This window comes from Pan paniscus, chromosome 3 (assembly GCF_029289425.2).
Source record: "Pan paniscus chromosome 3, NHGRI_mPanPan1-v2.0_pri, whole genome shotgun sequence".
NCBI lineage: Eukaryota > Metazoa > Chordata > Mammalia > Primates > Hominidae > Pan > Pan paniscus.
The window spans coordinates 861,732-881,943 of NC_073252.2; the positions used below are offsets into that span (position 1 = coordinate 861,732).

The following is a 20,212-nucleotide window of genomic DNA, read 5'->3' on the forward strand; positions in this document are numbered from 1 at the left end:
ATGTGGGATTCTATTTCCTCTGGTAAACTAAAAAAAAACAAAAACAAAAAACCTTGGTATTCCACATCAGTACATGAACACCTATGACAGTGGAGGTAAGAATAGTCCTGGAGTTAGGGACACCCAATCTTAAAATTACTCATCTAACTTTCTGGTCACATGGAAGAGTCCAGTTTGCCCCAGCTAGGTCTTTGTGCACCCCTGGATTATCCTGCCACCCCGGCCAGGGAGGTGTACACAGAGACAGGAGGGTGTGCACGCAGGGACAGGACAGGTGTGCTTGCAGGTGACAGGACGAGTGTGCCCGCAGGAATAGGAGGGTGTGCACACAGGGACAGGAAGGGGGTGCAAGCAGGGACACGAGGGGTGTGCACGTGGGGACAGGACGGGTGTGCAAACGGGCGACAGGATGGGTGTGCACGCAGGTACAGGAGGATGTGCCCATAGGGACAGGAGGATGTGCGAGCAGGGACGGGAGAGTGTGCGCGCAGGGACAGGAGGGTGTGCGTGCAGGGTCAGGAGGGTGTGCACGAGGGATAGGATGGTGTGTATGCGGGGACAGGAAGGTGTGCATGTAGGGGCAGGACGGTTGTGCACACAGGGACAGGAAGGTGTGCATGCACGGACAGGTTGGTGTGCACACAGGGAGAGGATGGTGTGCACATAGGGATAGGAGGATGTGCCCGCGGGGACAGGACGGTGTGCCAGCGGGGACAGGAGGGTGTGCCAGCGGGGACAGGAGGGTGTGCACACGGGTACGGGAAGATGTGCAAGCATGGACAGGAGGGTGTGCACGCAGGTACGGGACGGGCGTGCACACAGGGACAGAACGGTGTGCATGCAGGGATAGGAGGGTGTGTCCACAGTGACAGGACGGTGTGAAGCCTACTCCTGGCCATGGGCCTCTGCCCCTATCTTCTGCCTTCTGTTCTGTCCCAAGAAAAGCCTGACACTCTAAAGAGGTCGCCGATTTTGATCACAAGTTTGAAAGACTCATAAGTCATCTAACATTTTAAGCTGTACAAACAGAATTAAGACTAAACACTTCGGAAAACAAAAAGCACACAGGAAATTTGGCTTTTTGTATCTGCACTGCCCATGCATTTGCTCCAGCCAGGGCAGTGCCAGGCAGCCTTCTGCAGGGAGCCACCAAGTGCCCACCCCCGGGCAGGTCCACCTGGCTGCCCCTGTTGCGTAGTTCTGGGAGGCTGGCCTTGCAGCCACCTGAGAGGCCTCTGCTCGGAAAGCAGGAGGCACCTGACAATGCCACGCTGATTGGATGTAAGCAGACAGAAGGAAGTATCTTAAAAGTCACACTGCTCTGCCAGCGATCACATTTTTGCTTAGGTTGATGACTGCTGGGCTGGTTGTCCTGGGGCAGGAAAGGACTGGGCTGTAAATGGACAGTGGGACCAGTCAGGTCATGCCCTCTGTCTGGCTGGACCCCCTTTCTCACTCCACCATTCAGGGAGGCCTATTATGAGCCACTATCTGAAGAAGCCTGTGGATGAAAACCTAGTAAATTGGCTGTGATTCTTTGTCCTCCAGCAGCATCCACATAGCAAGGAGAGGACACTGGCCCATGGCATCTTTGACCAGATCCCCAAGCTTCGCAGTAACTGAGCAGGCATCAGCAGGGGAAGGTTTGCCAGCTCTGGAGATCAGCCCCCTGAATGGTGACAGGTTTCACTTCCCATCATGGAAATGGGGCTGGAGCCTCCTGCCTCTTGTGGCCTCTGCAGTAGCAGGGAAGCCCGGCCAGGAGCCAGCAGGGATGGGGGCCTTGGTCACCAGGGGTATAGGGAGCTCCAGCTTTGGGGGACTAGGGGCTGAGGAGAGGCCTCACTCCAGAGCCTGCACCTGAAAACTATGCTCCATCCTTAAATTTGGCTACTTTTTCACAGCTATAAGTAGACTTCCATACACAATACAGATATTACACGTGGTTTCTGTAGCTTCTCTCTCCTAACTGCTCTGTGCTGGCACTCACCCCGCAGAGCACTGGCTGCCTCCCCGGTCCGCGGCAGGAGGTACTCATCTTTCCCACCAGGCTGTGGCTCTGCTCCCAGCTGCTCAGGGTCAGCAGCTACCAGCCTGATGCCACAATTCCAGCACGTGGGAGTCCGATCACCTTTTCCCAAGACTTGGAGCCAGACTGGCTCCCAGCCAGCCCAGCAGACAGATGGAAACACACTCCACCAGCATATGGAACTCATTTCATATGATGTGTGAAAACACACACACACATAGCCTCATCATTTAAAAGTATGACCTTCACATCAATTAAGGCGATTACGGGGTATATTTGAAATGAAATGCTATCATACTCAAAATTACCAGATTAATGAAATAATCAACAGGAAAATTATCTATGCCAGAAAAACTATGACTGATTTTCCGAAGTAGGATTAAATTGTTCATATGTATTAACCAAAAATAAGATCTGCATGGCAGTCGAAACCACACAACCAGTTTCCAAAAAAAAAAGAAGAAAATAAAAAAGAAATGTATGGGATGTGGCATCAGTGTCTCTGCACACACAGAAAGTTAGCTTTAGAAAGAGGCTGGATTCAGTCAACTAGCTAGCAGAATACAACTGTTCAAACTCAACATTTGTCCGACCAAATGAAACCATTTCCCCCCACACTGACTTGTGCGTAGACATCCTCTAATTCCAATTTGATGAATATTCTCCAATAACATAGCAATTAATTTAATAAAGGAACTCACCAATTTTAAATTGCAATAAATTTACCAAACATTTTCACTATTTATGGAGAGCTTTACAGTAAGAAAGTATCAACAAAAGCAGGCACATCCGTGTACAAAGTGTTGCTGTTGGGTGTTCTCACTTCTTCTTTCTGAATTACCAGCTGCTCTGCGTCTCTGTCTGCTCTTCCTCCGTGGGAAGTCGCCGTCCTGGGGCGCTCGCTCTGTCCCCCTCGCCTCGGACCACCAGGCAGAGCAGCCCCAAGGTTTGGACTTGCCAAGAAAAGTGCAGTCGGGCTAGCCAAGCCCAAACATTTATTGTAAACTTGAAAATGGAATCCAGATATGAACGACACAAATAAGAAGAGAAACCTCCCAGATACAGAAATGGTCACATCAGGGGCCCCCTCCTGTGGTCACGGAGCCCGCAGAGGGGGCCAGGCCGGAGGCTGCAAAGCCACGTGGAAGAGGCGGCGCCCCTGAGGCCTGGCCCTGGACCCCGCCCCGCTGCCCGTCCTCCCTTGCCGCGGGGGTCCTGAGCGGGGCGGGGTGGGTGGAACGCAAGCGCGGTCCGCGGGATGGGGGTCCGGCCCGCGGGCTCAGCAGGCCCGATGGGTCTCCCAGGGCCGCGGCGTCTCGCAGGGCGGCCGGCAGCAGTAGGGGTAGGAGGCGTTGAGGTCGGGGTCCGAGGGCGCGTACCCCGGCAGCTCCACCGACGGGTGCCCCCCGCAGCGCACCTCCGCGCCCGCCTCGTCCAGCGCGTGGAGGACGCCTACGTTGATGTAGGAGACCGCGTGGTGCGCCGCGAAGCCCGCGCAGTCCCCGGGGGCGGCCAGGTCCGACTCCTCCGGGGACAGGATGGAGGCCTCGCTCGGCCGCTGCTGCAGCCGCCGCCCCCGCCGGCCCCGCCGGCCCCGGCGCGCCCGAGAGGCGGGCGGCTGCGCGCGGAGCCCGGAGCCGCCGCGGGGCCGCGCCAGGGCCCGGCCTCCCCTCCGCCTGCCGCGCCGACCGCGCCGGGCCTGCGACGACTTGTAGTTCTTGACGAGCAGGAGGCTGAGCAGGCCCAGCAGGCACTCAAGCGAGTTGAAGACGGTGGAGAGCACCAGGCCGCGCTGGTAGTCCTTCAGCTGGCGGCACTTGGCGGACGTGGCGCTGTCCAGGGTGCTGCGAGCGCGCGGGGCGCCGGGGGCCGAGCCCGGCGCCGAGCCGGGGGTTGAACCCGGCGCCGAGCCGGGGCTCGAACCTGGCGCCCGCGGGGGCAGGCAGTAGTGCGAGTACTTGCGCTCCACCAGGGACACGGTGTCGCCGTCGATCACGGCGCCCGCGAATGCGCTGAGGACCCCGAGCATGAAGACCAGAACGCCAAGCAGAAGCAGGTTCTGGCTGCTCACCGGCCCCGGGGCCCCGGCCGCGGCCCCCGACTCGCCCGGCGCGGCCTCGGGAGCGCCTGCCGGCGCCGCGGGGACCCCCAAACCCGGGCCCGGTTCCGACCCCGCGAGGGGCGCGTCCCGGGGTCCGCAGCAGAGCAGGGCGGCGCCGAGCAGCGAGAGGCCGGCGGCCAGCAGCAGCCCGGAGTAGAAGGCGCCGGCGGCGGCCCCCAGGCGGAACGGCTCCCCGCGCAGCTCCGAGCCCAACGAGAAGCACTTGAGGCCGACGGCGGCGGCGCTGAGCGCGCAGGCGAGCAGGAGGCAGGAGGAGAGCGCGGCGCAGGCCCCGCGGACGCTCCACTTCATCCTCCGCGCCCGAGCCGGCCCGCACCCCGCGCGCCCGCCGCCGCCCGCCGCCGCCCCCGCCGCCTGCGCCTCCTCCCGGCGCCGCGCGGCCGGACCGCCGGCCTCCTCCTCATCCTCCCGCGTCCTCCCGGGCCCGCGCCGCCGCCGCCGGAGCCCGCATCCTCCGCCTCCCGCCGCCGCCGCCGCCGCGACCCCGCGCCGGGAACCGATGCGGCGCAGAGACCGCAGGGCGCGCGCCCCCTCCCCAGCCCGCGGGGCCCCTCCCAGGACGCTCGTTCCCCCCCAACCCCCCACCCCGCCCGCGGCCCCGCGCGCCTCGCCCTGGCGCCGCCCTTCCCCGCCCCCGGCAGCCCCCGCCACCCCCGGGACGCCCCTCCGCCTCCTCCTCCCGGAGCGGGGGGCCCCTGGCCGCGTCTCTCCGCCTTCCCTCCCTATCCGCGCCCCTATCCGGCGCGGGCCGCTGCGGAAACGCAGCTCTCCACCCCCAGCTGGCTCTCCCGGACCCCCTGGGCCCCACCCCCAGCGCTCCCCACCGCTCGGCGCCCCTGCGTCTGCGCTCCCCTCTCTCCCCTCTCTATCCACTGGGTCTGGGCCGCACTTCCCGCCCACCCGCCTGCCAGCGGCCGGGAAGCCTGTGGAAGTTATGGGGATGCAGGGAGAGGGGGAGAGGGGAGCTTGTGTGCTAGGGGTGAGTGGGTATGGGGGAGAGCCTGGGTAAGGAGAAGGGGAAAGGGGGAGCCTGGGAGAGGAGGGAGGAAAGGAGGAGAGCCCAGGTGCTGGGGTGGGGGGGAAAGGAGCCCGGGGAGGGAGGGGGAGGGGCCGAGTGCTGGGGGGGGTGGGAAGGAGCCCGGGGAGGGAGGGGGAGGGGCCGGGAGCTGGGGGTAAGGGAGGAGTGAGCCTGGGTGCTGTGGGGGGAGGGGGTTGTTCAAGGGATGGGGACGATCAGGGTCTCTGGGAAGTGCTGACGTGTGCGCGTGTGCGGTGTGTTGCTTGTGGGTGCGTGTGTGGTGTGTGCATGTGTGTGCGCGCGCGTGTGTGCGGGGTGTGCCGTGAGCGTGTGCCCGCGGTTCGGGGGATGAGTAGGGGCGCTGACTTTTAGGACCAGCCATTTGAGCCAAGCTGGAGGCGACGTCTTAGAACCTAGGATGAGTCTCGTTTGGTTTTAGTCTGCAAAGCTCGTCTGCATCAGACAGGAATTTTCCCCAGACGCGGGTGCACGTGAATTAATTCATCAGAAGGCGGTTCACGGCCTGAGTGAGGGGGACGAGGGCGGCGAATTCCTCCGCCTCATTCCTACCCTGACGATTCGAGGTGGGTGAGAGGAAGGCGTGGGGCGGCTGGGTGTGTGGGGTGGGGGAAGGTCACCTCTTCGGCCTCTCTGGGCCCTCCAGCCTCTTCCTGAGAGGAGCTCGCCTCGGCCCCTTGGTTGGGGGGATGGGAGCGTCTCCGGAAGGCCCTCGGCCGAGCAGCTGGGCCTGCACCCCTGGTCCCTTCCAGTTCGTTTCTGCTGCGGCGGCAGGAGGCTGGGGAGCCGATGACTCACCCTGCCGGCTAATTGCAGCGTTAAATAACTTTGCGCCGGATTCGGTGGCTGCAGCAGGGAACGCGCTCCGGGCGCCGGGGGAGGTGGAGGGACGCCCTGAGAACGCACCTCCGTCCCTGTCACCAGCCTTAGCAAGTTCTGGCCTGTGGAGCCGTCACCCAGAGCGCACAGCTTCATGCCCTTGAAGGGCGCAGTGTGTCCCGTGGTGCCCGGTGGGCCCGGACAGAGACCCCAGAGGCTCTGTCTGAAGGAAGCTGCACCCACAGACTCCATCCAGGCAGCGCGGGCGCGGGCCCGTCGCCCACCTTTCTCGGAAGCCATCTGCCCATGTGAATCTATGTGAAGGCCCTTCATGCGCTCCTGGACATCTGCGTGGGATTTACTTCAACTGCTATCGCTGCGAGGAGGACGAGCATGTTTCACTGTATTTTTAGCAGAGAGTGCAGATTTTAGAACCTCGCGAACGGTCCTGTATCTCCTGCACGATGACTCTCCAGAACAGGAATAGTGACCCTTCCTTTGCATTTATGGTGCATAGGTTTTCAAAGGACAGTGTGTAAATCAGCTTGTGTAATAATTGTGGCACCCACGCGCGCAAGCAGACTTACCATGAGCTGACTTCCACTGATTATTTCAGTTTCCAGGGAAACGAGGTTTGCAGCCCCCTCCAGTGAGGGCGGAGCGGCCTCTCCATTCCCAATGCAGCAAGGCTGCTGCAGCCACGATGATTAGGCTTTGGAGGAGGAAGTGAACGGATGGGGCCTCATCCTCCTCCCTCCCTAAAGGGTGAGGGTGGAAGGATGAGGCTGTGCCCTCTTAGGGCAGGGAAAAACAGCTTGGAGGGGTTTCTGCCATCAGAGATCCCACAGGAGGCAGGTCAGTCCTGCAGAATTTCTCCCCAGTCTGGCCTCCAGCCTCCCTGGCCCCTTTCTAGAGGCCTCCATCCCACTGGCGGCTTGCTCCTGCCACCGGGCCTTTGCACAGTCACCTCCTGCAGCCTGGGGTGTGTCGCCTCTCCACGTCCTCACCGGCGTCTGCCTTTGCATTTCCCAGATGCTCGCTTCACCCCACTGAGGAGTAACTCAGTTTTGTGGGATCCCACTGCCCTCCAGGTGCCGCTCCGAGTGCTCTACACAGATTTTCATTCAGTCCTTGCGGCACACGAAGGTAGGCGGCCCCACTGCCCTCACAGAGGCTTCCCATGCAGGAGCCAGTGACTGGCGGAGCGCCGCTCACACTCAGGCTCCGCGAACTGCCTCCCTGCCCTCCCCTGCCCCGGACAGACGGTCCTCCATAAGAGGCAGGATTTCCCTGTGGTCCAAAGGTGTGTGTCCCTGCCACATTGGGAGTTCAGCTCACTGCGGTCCTGTCCAGCTTGCCCCCGTCTCCAATCCCCATCAGGATCTGGCTTTGCCCCAGCTATGTGGAATGAGTGCATGAACAAATGAATGGGTGGGTTGCTCCATCTTGTGACAGGACAGCAAAGTCAGCTGGTTCTGCTCCTACGGCGCTCAGGGTCAGGGAGGCAGGCCGGCCCGCAGGCAGACAGGCCCTCATCTCTGTATTGGGGGTGGGGAAGGGGCTCTGGCAGGGCGCATGCCCCAGCAGCAGGAACGTCAAGAGCAGAGGCCCTGGAGGAGACAGCCCGGAGCTGGTGCACAGTAAAGTCTTCAGATAGGAGGGGCAGAGTGAGGGTGCCACTGTCGGGCAGCAGGTGCCCACCCAGAAGGGTCTTTGAGCCTTGCGGGGAAGTTCAGACTTTACCCTGAGGATAAGGGAGGTCCTGGACCCACAGGAGGGTGCCCTGGTGTGTCTAGAAGGAGCCCTGCCACTGGGGAGCTGGTGGGGTTTCCGCCCTCACGGTGCAATCACAGGGTTGCCTGCTTATCTCCCCCGCCCTTTTCCCATCACTTCCTGAGACTCTGCAGATGGTCAGCAGTGTTCCTGAGTGGATGACATTGGGTTGGCGGAGAGAGGGGAGGGCAGTCTGTGGTCCCAGTCATGTAGAGCTTCCTTGTACAGTCTGTTGAGCTCACATACCCTCAATGGCCCTTCACTCACAGGGATGGCCTCTGCACTTGAGCTGGTTTCTGACACCTAAAAACAGAAGTGGAAAAGGGAGCAGACGCAGCCACATTTTGAAAGCTGATTCGGTTGCTTTCTGGCAGAATCCCTGCCCCCAAGCACCTGCCAGGCCCACCCATGAAGCCTCTTCCCACGCCTTAACTCCGCCCCATGAGGGGACCTCAAGCAGCTGCAGTCTAGTCAGGTGATTTGCAGAGCTCAGAGCTCAGGGAGGGGCACCCACCTCAGAAAAAAGCGCCGTGCTCATGAGAAATGACTTCTACAGGTTGTTGGGGAAAGAGGAGTTATTTTAAAGATCACAGAGCCCGTGATGTGCCAGGCGCGCCCACACAGGGCATATAGTCCCCGCAGCTGCCTCTGTGCTGGGGCCATGTCACCGTCCTGTCCTAAAGACAAGCAATGTGAAGCCCAGAGATGGTATCTTAAAACAATCGTGTGGTTTTTTTCTGATTACAACAGCAATTGTGTTAATCCAACAATATTTTTCCTATCAACTGTAAACTTTATTTTAATATTTACATATTTATTAGCATTTAAAATTCAATCTCCTAGAATATTGACTTCAATTAGTTTGGCTGATTCTAATTTTTTTTTTCTAATTTGTTTATCACTTAACTTTTTAAGTACTTTTTTTTTTAGATGGAGTCTTGCTCTGTCACCCAGGCTGGAGTGCAGTGGTGCAATCTCAGCTCACTGCAACCTCTGCCTCCTGGGCTCAAGCGATTCTCCTGCTTCAACCTCCCGAGTAGCTGGGACTACAGGCTCACACCACCATGCCCAGCTAATTTTTATATTTTTAGTAGAGACAGGGTTTCACCATGTTGTCCAGGCTGGTCTCGAACTCCTGACCTCAAGTGATCCCCCAACCTCGGCCTCCCAAAGTGCTGGGATTACAGGTGTGAGCCACCGTGCCTGGCCTGTTTTTAGTACTTTTATCCTTTATCTTTTTAACTACGTAAGTACTCAACATTTTAAATTATTAATCTTCACCGTGTTATTTCCAAGAACAATCACGATTGATCTTTCACTTACACAGCCACGGTGTGTGCCTCTCTGTGTAACTCTGCACAGCTGGTGATTTATTGAAAGAACTTACTCTCATAAAACCACAGCCAGCGAGTTCTCAGAGACACAATAATGCACCTTAATTATGAGTTTAAAAGCTCTTGTCTTGTGAAATGTAATCGATCCACAGAAAAATCATTAAGTATACATGTAATAGCTTAATGACTTATAAATGAAGATCTGTATACTTCCCACTCGAAAAACGGAATATTGCAGGATTTGAGTACACAACCCGTACCTTTCCAACAACAGCCTCCCTCCCACCAGAGCTTCTGCTGAGTTCACTTGAAATCACTTCCTTGCATTTATTTATACTTTTATTACCTTGACACGCATCCCTAAACATATTCTAGTTTGATTTTGCCTGGTGTTTGAACTTTGTATTAATGGAATCATAGGACATAATTCTCATATCTCTGGCTTCTTTCATTCAACTTTGTGTCTGCGAAATGTATCCATGTTGCATGCAACGAGGGCTCATTCATCGCTGGTTACTGATTCACTGCATGAGTGTGACACAGTTTATTAACCATTTCACTGCTGATGAACATTTGATCGTTTCTAGTTTGGGAATATTATTAATAATTTTTGAACCTTCTTATTTGTGTGCCCTGATGTACATGGACATGCATTTTAGGGGTGTATACTTAGGGAAATTGCCGGTTCATGAGTAACACCTATCTTCAGGTATTACTTTTTGTGCCCTTTTATGCTGAACTACAATTTACGTGCAATACCAATCATTCATATTAAGTGTACAACTCAGTGAGTTTAGACAACTGGACACCTTGTTGTGAGTCACCACCACCGAGATGATCCAGCACTGTCCCAACTCCCCCCAAGTTCTCCTGTGCAGGCACCCTCTCCCTCCGTTCTGGGCACAGGCAACCATGACCTGCTATCTGTCACCGTAGCTTTAGTATAAAATTTCACATACATGGACTCAGGGAGCATAGAGTCTTTCCTGTCTGGCTTCTTTCCGCTGGCAAAATGCTTGGAGACTTTTCCACGTTGCTGCATGAATCAATGGATCATTTGTTTTCGTGGCTGAGCAGAATTCCACCAACATTTGTTTACTCATCCATGAAATGATGGACATTTGGTGTTTTTCCATTGAGATTGTTATGAATAATGCTGCTGTTGTCATTCAAGGACAAGTCTTCTGTGAACATCTGTTTTCACTTCTCTTGGGTACATCCTTAGAAGTGGTATTGCTGGACTGTATCAAAAGTTAATATTTAACTTTCAAGAAACTTACAAACTGTTTTCCAGAGTGGCTATATCATTTTGCATTCCCAGACCGAAGTGTGAAAGCTCCAGATGCCCCATGCCCTCACCAGCCCACGGTGTTGTCAGCCTTAATAGTGCTGACCATTCTGGTGGGTTTGCAGTGTATCTCATTGTGTTTTAATTTGCATTACCTTGACAACTAATGGCGTTGAGACTTTCATATATCTTTAGTAAAGAGTCCTTCCAAATCCTCTGCCAATTTTTTAAAAATTGGGTTGTCTTCTTGTAATTGAGTTGTAAGAATTCTTTATACGTTCTAAACGTAAGTTATTTATTGGATAAATGTTTCGCAAGTATTTTCTCCCAGTCTTTGACCTACTTTTTCATCTTCTTATCAACATCTTTTAAAAAGCAAAACTTTACATTTTGATGACATTCAATTATTACTTTTTTCTTTTGTGGTTTTTGTGTACTATTTAGGAAATAATTGTCTGAACCAACATTACAAATATTTTCTTGTCTTTCAGAAGTTTTGTGGTTTTAGCTCCTAAGTGTACATCTGTGATCCATTTTGAATTAATTTTTGTATATGGTATGATGTAATGGTCAATGTTTTTATTTTTGCATATGGATATACAGTTGTTCCAGTACCATTTCTTGAAAATAATCACCAGTACCATTAAATTACCTTGGTACTTTTATTGAAAATCAATTGACTGGAAAATGTGGATTGATCTCTAGGCTCTCAGTTCTGACCCATTGACTTATATGTCTGTTCTTTTTTTTTTTTTTTTTTTTTTTTTTTTTTTTGAGATGGAGTCTCACTCTGTTGCCCAGGCTGGAGTGCAGTGGTGCTGTCTGGGCTCACTGCAACCTCTGCCTCCTGGGTTCAAGCGATTCTCCTACCCCAGCCTCCTGAGTAGCTGGGATTACAGGCGCGTGCCACCACACCCAGCTAATTTTTGTATTTTTAGTAGAGACGGAGTTTCACCATGTTGGTTAGGCTGGTCTTGAACTCCTGACCTCGTGATTCACCTGCCTCGGCCTCCCAAAGTGCTGGGATTACAGGCGTGAGCCACCATGCCCGGCCATGTCTGTTCTTATGCTAACATCACAGTATCTGGATTATTGTAGCTCCATAATGAATGCTGGAATCAGGTAATGTGAGTCCTCCAACATTTTTACTCTTTTTCAAAATAATTTGGCTATTTTAGGTCCTTTGCATGTCCATACAGATTTTAGACTCAGCTTGTCAGTTTCTACCCCAAAATGTCTGATTGAGATTGTATTGAACCTATATCTTAATTTGGGGATAATTAGTATGTTAGCAATATTGAATCTTCTAACCTACATTTACTTAGTCTTCATTAATTTATCTCATCAATATTTTGTAGTTTTCAGTGCACAGGCTTTGCACACATTTTGTTAAATTTCCCTATAAGGATTTCATATTTTTATATTTTTCAATTCGTAAATGTTAATTTAAAGGAATAAGACACCCTCGTTTTTTTTCTTTCTTTTTTTCTGGTTTTTTGTTTTGTTTTGTTTTGTTTTTATAGAGACAAGGTCCCACTATTTTGCCCAGGCTGGTCTCGAACTCCTGGGCTCAAGCAGTCCTCCCACCTCAGCCTCTCAAAGTGCTGGGATTACAGGCAGGAGCCACCACACCTGGCCAGATACCCTCATTAGATTTTTGTGTCTATTCTGATTTCTTTAAAGTAACATTTACTTTAATAAATGTTACTATATAAACATAGAGCATTAATATAAAATTGTTTGTTACTAGTACATATAAATACAATTAACTTTTTAGATTGCCCTCTTACCCTGTGACCTTGTTAAATTCACTAATTCTAGCAGCCGCTTTTGTGTATTTGGTAAGATTTTCTACATAGACAATCATGCCACAGGTAAATAGAACCCATTTTACTGCTTCCTTTCCAAGCTGCATGCTTGTTTTTTTTTTTTTCTTGCTTTATTGCATTGGCTAGGTCCTCATGCATAATAGTGAATAGAAGTAATGAGAGTAAACACCCTTGCCTTGTTTCTTGTCTTAGTGGGAAACCATTTGGTCTTTCACCCTTAAGTATAATGTAAGCTGTAGTTTTTTTGTAGATGCCTTTTATCAGGTTGAAATCTATTTCTGTTTTGAGTGTTTTTATCATGAATCATTGATGAATCTTGTCAAATGCTTTTTTCCTCGTCTTTTGAGATTATCATATGGTTTTTCTTTTTCAGCCTGTTAATATGATGAATTACACTGATTCAGTTTCAAATGTCCAAACAAGCTTGCACTCCAGAGATGAAGCCCACTTGATCACATGGATTATTCTTTTAATATATGATGGATACGACTTGGCTGTTCTTTTGTTGAGGATTTTTGTGTTTATGTTAATGAGGATATTATTTGTAGTTTTCTTTTCTTGTAATGTTTTTGTATTTGTTCGGTGTCAGAGTAATGCCGACTTCATAAAGTGAGCTGGGAAGTACTCCCTCATTTTCTCTTTTCTGTGAAAGAATTGTATAGAATTGATGTTATTTCTTCCTTAAGTGTTGAGTAGAATTCACTTGCAAAGCCATCTGAGGTTGACATCTTCTTTGGGAATGACTTTAGCTATAAATACAATTTATTTAACAGATATAGGGCTATTAAGGTTATTTAATTTTTTTCTTGAATGAGCTTTAGTGTCCTGTGTTTTTCAAGGAATTTTTCCATTTTATTTAAGTTTTTAGATTTGTTGGCATAAAGTTATCCCAATATTTCCTTAGAAGTTGTGACTTTTACTGCATATAAAACATACCTCAATAAAGCTAATATATATATATATGTATATATATATATATATATATATATATGTATATATATATATATATATATATATATATATGTATATATATATATATATATATATATATATGTATATATATATATATATATATATATATGTATATATATATATATATATATATATATATATGAATCATTTCTGGCCAGGTACAGTGGCTCATGCCTGTAATCCCAGCACTTTGGGAGGCACAGGCAGGTGGATCACCTGAGATCAGATGTTCCAGACCAGCCTGGCCAACATGGGAAACCTGTCTCTACTAAAAATACAAAAATTAGCCAGGTGTGGTGGCGTGCGCCTGTAATCCCAGCTACTTAGGAGGCTGAGACAGAAGAATCACTTGAATCCGGGAGGTGGAGTTTGCAGTGAGCTGAGATTGCACCACTGCACTCCAGCCTGGGCAACAGACTGAGACTCCATCTCAAAAAAAAAAAAAAATCCCTTTTTATCTAAAGGATCTGTAGTGAAGTCCCCTCTTTCATTTCTGATATTGGTAATTTGTGGGGTTTTTTCGTTTTTGTTTTTGTTTTTGAGATGGAATCTCGCTCTGTCACCCAGGCTGGAGTGCAATGGTGCAATCTCAGCTCACTGCAACCTCTGCCTCCCGGGTTCAAGTGATTCTCCTGCCTCAGCCTCCCAAGCAGCTGGGACTACAGGTGCCCACCACCATGCCCGGCTAATTTTTGTATTTTTAGTAGAGACAGGGTTTCACCATGTTGGCCAGGATGGTCTTGATCTCTTGACCTTGTGATCCACCCGCCTCAACCTCCCAAAGTGTTGGGATTACAGGCGTGAGCCACAGGGCCCGGCCTCGTGTGTTCTCTTTTTTCTTAATTTGGTTAGAGATTTATCAGTGTTATTGATCATCTCAAAAAACTAGTTTTTGGTTTCATCATTATCTTCATATTTTGTTTTCTATTCATTGATTTCTGTACTTTTGCTTATTATTTCCTTTTTCTGCTTACTTTGGCTTTCGTTGCCTTTCTTTCTCTAGTTCTCATTTGAGACCTTTCTTTTTTTCTTATATAATTTTTAATGCTATAAATTTTGCTTTAAACATTTCCTTAATTATATTCCACAATTTTCCTTATGTTATGTTTTTATTATTATCCTGGTAAAAATATTTCCTAGTGATATTTGTGATTTCTTCTTTGACTCATTGGTGTTTAGAAGTGAGTTAACTTCTAGAGACATTTGGGGTCCTTTCTAGATTAGTTGTTGTTGCAGATTCCTAATTTATGACTGTTGTGGTCTGGAAACACTCTGCAAGATATTGATCTTTTGAAATCTGTTGAAACAAGCACATGGCCTGTCCTGACGAATGTTTCACATACAGTTGGAGAGAGTGTGCGTTCTGAAGTTGTTGCTGATTATTTTCTCTAAGTGTCAATTCAGTTTAGTTCGTAGTGTCATTTGAATCTCCTGTATACCTTTTTCTTTTTGTCTACTTGTTGTATTACTGAGAACAGCATGTTAAAATCTCCAGCTATTATTGTAGATTTTCTATTTTTCCCTTTGGTTTTACTAGTTTTTGTTCATATATTTTGGCATTCTGTTATCAGATGTGTATCTCTTTGTAATTGTTGTCTCTTCCTATTGTATTGAGCAGGAACTATCCTTTTTGTCTTATAATAGTCATTCTATTGAAGAATATTTTGTGTGCTATTAATACAGCTACTACAGGCCATGTGCAGTGTGGCTCGTGCCTGTAATCCCAGCACTTTGAGAAGCCAAGGCAGGAGGATTGCTTGAGGCCAGGAGTTTGAGACCAGCCTGGGCAACACAGTGAGACTCCCATCTCTAAAAAAAAAAAACATGTTTAGGACATCAGCCAAGCATAATGACATATGCCTGTGGGTCCTACAGAGGAAGCCCAAGCAGGAGGCAGCTGAAGCAGGAGGATCTACATAGGAGGCTGAAGTGGATAGCTTGAATCTAAGAGTCAGAGGTTACAGTGAACTCTGATCACACCACTGCACTCCAGACTGAACAACAACAGAACAAGGCCCTGTCTTAAAACACACATGCAGAGCCAGGCACAGTGGCTCATGCCTGTAATCCCAGCACTTTGGGAGGCTGAGGTGGGCAGATCACAAGGTTAGGAGTTTGAGACCATCCTGGCTAACACGGTGAAACCCCGTCTCTACTAAAAATAGAAAAATTAGCCGGACGTGGTGGCGGGTGCTTGTAATCCGAGCTACTCAGGAGGCTGAGGCAAGAGAATGGCGTGAACCCGGGAGGTGGAGCTTGCAGTGAGCTGAGATCATGCCATTGCACTCCAGCTGGGCGACAGAGCAAGACTCTGTCTAAAAAAAAAAAAAAACAGCACATGCACACTCACACGCACACTCAGCTATGATGGCTTTCTTATGCTAGCTGTTTGCGTGGTAAATTATTTTCCATCCTTAAATTTTAATTTCCACCTCTTTCTGTCTCTTGAAGACAACATAAGGTTGGTTCTTGCTTTCTTAAGTCAGTCTGACCATTTGTGCCTTTTGCTTGGGATACTTCATTTATGTTTGATGCAATTATTTAAATGGTTATAGTTACATGATATTCTCCATCTGTCTCATCTGTGTTCTGTTCCTCAGTTTATTCTTTCTTGCCTTCTTATTCATTCATTAATGTTATAATTTCTTTGGACATATTTTTCTTCATTCATTGGTGGAAGTAAATTTCCATATCATTATTTTATCCAGTAAGGCCAAGCTCCACTGTGTTCAAATTTACATTCCCACCTAGGTCCCTTTCTCAGTTACCTTTTTCAATCTTTTAACTTTTGTTTTTTTTTTTAATTTTATGTTTCTCTATAGTTTTATGGTTATATCCATTCTATCTCCTTCTATATATTCTTATTTTATAAGTGGTGGGCAACAAGCATGCCCACAGACATGACGCGAAGCAGAAAGCTGACCGTGAGAGTGACGAGAGGAGGCCTATCCCTGCTGCCTTGCCCTGGAGCTGCTCCTCTGGTAGCTTGAATCCATTTCTTTCACATCCGGTCTTCATCCCTCAGCAACCCAACTGGAGCCACTCAAGACCCATGAGCCAGATGGACGACCATCGTTATTCTGGGGCAGGCAGCAGCTTCCAAGAAGATGGCCTTGCAATTCCAGGTCACGACTGCGTGCTGCCTTCGGAGGAACGACTCACCACAAATCCAGATTCTGCTGTGCGTGGCCGTCAAATGTGAGGCCATCTGGGGACGTGTCACGGGGACTGGGGTGGACATAAGTCACCTTTCTAGCTACCTGTTGGATAACCTTTCTATATTTGATGAAAAGTAGTACCTGACTTCCGGACCTGGAGTTTGAAGCTCAGTTTCCAGCTGCCCTGAAACATGCTTGGGAGACTGACTTGGAAGACAGAACGGCAAGGAAGCGGCATCTCAGCGTCACTTCCCGCGGGGAGGGGCAGCGTTTGGCGTCCTCTGAGGCTGACTTCTCAGCAGAGGATCCCTGTGCCTGAGGCCGCGGTTCCCAGAGGTGCCAGGCGGGGCGGGGGATATGGTAACTGGGAAACATAGCCCCGAGCCCAGATACTGCCCCTCTTAGCTAGGTAGCGAGGATTCAGTAGTTTGCAGGACTATGCCTGACACTGTGCCCGGGCGTGGTCTGGGCAGTCTCTTCACATCATCCGCTAAGGCATCTGGGCTTTTTCCTGTCTGTCAGCGGATGACTCCTTCCTCCGTCGTCCCTCCACGCGTGCGGCCATCTTTTCAGCAAAGGCATCTGGGCTTTTTCCCGTCGGTCAGCGGGTGAGTCCTTCCTCCGTTGTCCCTCCATGCGTGCGGCCATCTTTTCAGCAAAGGCATCTGGGCTTTTTCCCGTCGGTCAGCGGGTGACTCCTTCCTCCGTTGTCCCTCCACGCGTGCGGCCATCTTTTCAGCAAAGGCATCTGGGCTTTTTCCCGTCGGTCAGCGGGTGACTCCTTCCTCCGTTGTCCCTCCACGCGTGCGGCCATCTTTTCAGCAAAGGCATCTGGGCTTTTTCCTGTCGGTCAGCGGGTGACTCCTTCCTTCGTCGTCCCACCATGCGTGCGGCCATCTTTTGTTGCGTGCCTACTCTGTCGATGTCAGGCTGGGGACACACAGGACCGACCGAGCATGGTGAGATCTAGAATTTATGCCTCATTCAGTTAATGTTCTTTAGATATTTGTTCAACATTTATTTGGTAAGAAGTGGGTAAAAGTTTCCACTGATAAAGACCTTACACTTTCTCAGTAACCTATGTACCAGCTGTCCTTTCGCTCACGTCTTTGAGCTTTTCTCCCTGTATTAGTCAGGGTTCTCTAGAGGGACAGAGCTCATAGGATAAATGTATATGAAGGGGAGTTTATTAGGAGACTTGACTCACACGATCACAGGTGAAGTCCCACAATAGGCCGAATGCAAGCTGAGGAGCCAGGAAGCCAGTCCAAGTCCCCAAACCTCAAATGTAGGGAAGCTGACAACACAGCCGTGTCTGTGGCCAAAGGCCCAGGAGCCCCGGGCAAACCACTGGTGTAAGTCCAAGAGTCCCAGAGCTGAAGAGCTTGGAGTCTGATGTTTGAGGGCAGGAAGCATCCAGCACGGGAGAAAGATGGAGGCTGAGGCCATAAGACTCAGCCGGTCCAGTCCTTACACGTTCCCCTGCCTGCTTTTATTCTGGCCGTGCTGGCAGCTGATTAGACGGTGCCCACCAGGATTGAGGGTGAGTCTGCCTTTCCCAGCCCACTGACTCAAATGTTAATCTCCGTTGGCAACATCCTCACAGACACACCCAGGATCAATATTTTGCATCCTTCAATCCAATCAAGTTGACACTCAATATTAACCATCACACTCCCCAGCTCAAAAAAGCAGAGAAAGAACACAACTCGACTTTCTCAGGAGTGTTTGTGAGCAGAACTTGCTTAGGATTGCAGGGGTACGGTGGTTTCTAGGTCGACAGCACCTCCGGAGAAATTTCCATTATCTTTCCTCCTGCCACGCCTCCCTTCCAGCCTCAGGAAGACGGGCCTCCCACCTCTCAACCCCACTGTTCAGTCTTCCCAGCTCCTCCTTTCTGGATTTCCCTCAGGTCTCCTCCCATCCCCTCCGTAATGCAGGGCAGCTCAGCTCTGTCCTCCCAGCTCCTGTCTTCAAGCTTGAGCAGCTCCCTCCAGCATCTCCAGGTCATCAGACACCACCTTAGAAAGTTGTGGGGATATTTTTTAAATGGATTTTTCTTTTGTGAGTTCAAGTTTAAGGGAGTCGGATTACTCGCTAGTTTTTCTATTTCTGCGTAACAAATTATCACCATTTTAGTAACTTAAAACAACACAAAGGCATTTTCTCCACTTTCTTTTTTTTCTTTTTTCTTTTTTTTTGTTTGAGACGGCGTCTCGCTCTGTCACCAGGCTGGAGTGCAGTGGCACCATCTCGGCTCACTGCAACCTCCACCTCCCAGGTTCAAATGATTCTCCTGCCTCAGCCTCCCGAGTAGCTGGGATTACAGGCACCCACCACCATGCCCAGCTAATTTTTGTATTTCTGGTGGAGACAGGGTTTCACCATGTTGGCTAGGCTGGTGTCAAACTCCTGACCTCAGGTGATCCACCTGTCTCGGCCTCCCAGAGTGCTGGGATTCCAGGCATGAGCCACCATGCCCGGCCCTCTCTCCACTTTCTATGGGGTCAGTTGGGTCCTCTGCCCCTTGCACCTCCAGGCCAAAATTAAGGCGTCGCCCAGAGCTGTGATCTCATCTGAGGCACAAGGGTCTCTTCCAGGGTTGTTCTGGTTGTTGATTTGTCAACGATCAGTTGTAGGGCCGAGGCCCTCACCCCTTCCAGAAGTCACCACCCTTCCCAGGTGGCCCACATGGGCCAGTCTGTGTCCTTCCTGCTCCTGCTTCTGCTCGCCCCTCTCAGGGCTCACCTGATGAGGTCAGGCCCACCAGAGGAGCCCAGGAGCCAGTGTGTGCTGGAGTCGGCGTGCATTGGCTCCCGGAGTGGAAAGCTGCACTGCCAGGAGCTTTGCTGTTAGATACAGACATTGCTGAAAAGTAAATGATATGCACTTACAATGAAATAAAGCTTACTTAAAACATAGGTAATAAATACTCGAAGCCATTACTTTCTAATTATTTTACTACATTTTACATCGCCTGCATTCCTGAGATCACTGACATCAGCTGTATCTATAGGGGTAAAAGCTGTAATGGGCTACCACGGTCTCTTCCTAGCACCATGCTCAGTGACTTTTTGTGTGTGGCTCCAAGTTGGCCATGAGGGGGGCATTTACACCACAGAAATTGGCAAATGCTACAAATGCGGCTGGGTTGTTGCTTTATTGACTGTCTAGATTTAATGAAGTTATGGGAAAATATGAGTAATGTAGATTAAATTTAAACGTGTGTTGTGACTGTAACCATTACATTGTGAATACTACCAAAAATCAGGGAAATGTTCTTCCAGTATTAGAAAGTGACTCAGGAGAGGCACTCATGTCATTGATGAAGTGACGTTCCAATGTCTTTGTGATTTCAGTTACCTTTTACTTATTAACATAAATGAAAGTATGAACCACGTTCAACTCAGAACTGCACCGTTCATTAATAATGTGAGGAAGCTCTCTGCTGGGTCAGATGATAATCAGGCATTTATACAAAGCCTGTTTTTGTGACACCATTATTGGTGATACAATTATAAAAACGGAGAGTGGCCCAGGTGCAGTGGCTCACGGCTGTAATCCTGGCACTTTGGGAGACTGAGGTGGGCAGATCACTGGAGGTCAGGAGTTTGAGAGCAGCCTGGCCAACAGGGCGAAACCCCGTCTCTACTAAAACTACAAAAATTAGTCAGGTGTGGTGGTATGCACCTGTAATCCCAGCTACTTGGGAGGCTGAGGCAGGAGAATTGCTTGAACCCCAGGGCCAGAGGTTGCAGTGAGCCAAGATCGTGCCACTGCACTCCAGCCTGGGTGACAGAGTGGGGCTCCGTCTCAAAACCAAACAAAAAACTGAGAGTGGATTTTGTAAGA

General features: G+C 50.2%; 2 protein-coding genes across 8 annotated transcripts in view; one reads left to right on the plus strand and one right to left on the minus strand.

Annotated features, from left to right (window-relative positions):
• Window positions 1-2,697: 2,697 nt before the first annotated feature.
• On the minus strand, window positions 2,698-4,664 carry TMEM271 (transmembrane protein 271). Its single transcript, XM_034958101.4, has one exon. The coding sequence runs from the start codon at window positions 4,440-4,442 to the stop codon at window positions 3,309-3,311; it is 1,134 nt and encodes a 377-aa protein (XP_034813992.1). The 5' UTR covers window positions 4,443-4,664; the 3' UTR covers window positions 2,698-3,308.
• A 128-nt stretch (window positions 4,665-4,792) lies between these two features.
• Window positions 4,793-20,212, plus strand: part of PDE6B (phosphodiesterase 6B) — a 112,539-nt gene continuing 97,119 nt past the window's right edge. For 2 of the 7 annotated variants that reach the window (XM_055111088.2, XM_055111090.2), the window contains exons 1-2: window positions 5,760-6,861; window positions 7,039-7,152. The gene's annotated coding sequence lies outside the window, so the exon portion shown is untranslated. The other 5 variants (XM_055111092.3, XM_055111094.3, XM_055111093.2 and 2 more) reach the window with 4 other exon arrangements.

Coding starts and splice junctions, on each gene's coding strand:
- TMEM271 (XM_034958101.4), bottom strand. CDS start 4,442: ATGAAGTGGAGCGTCCGCGGGGCCTGCGCCGCGCTCTCCTCCTGCCTC.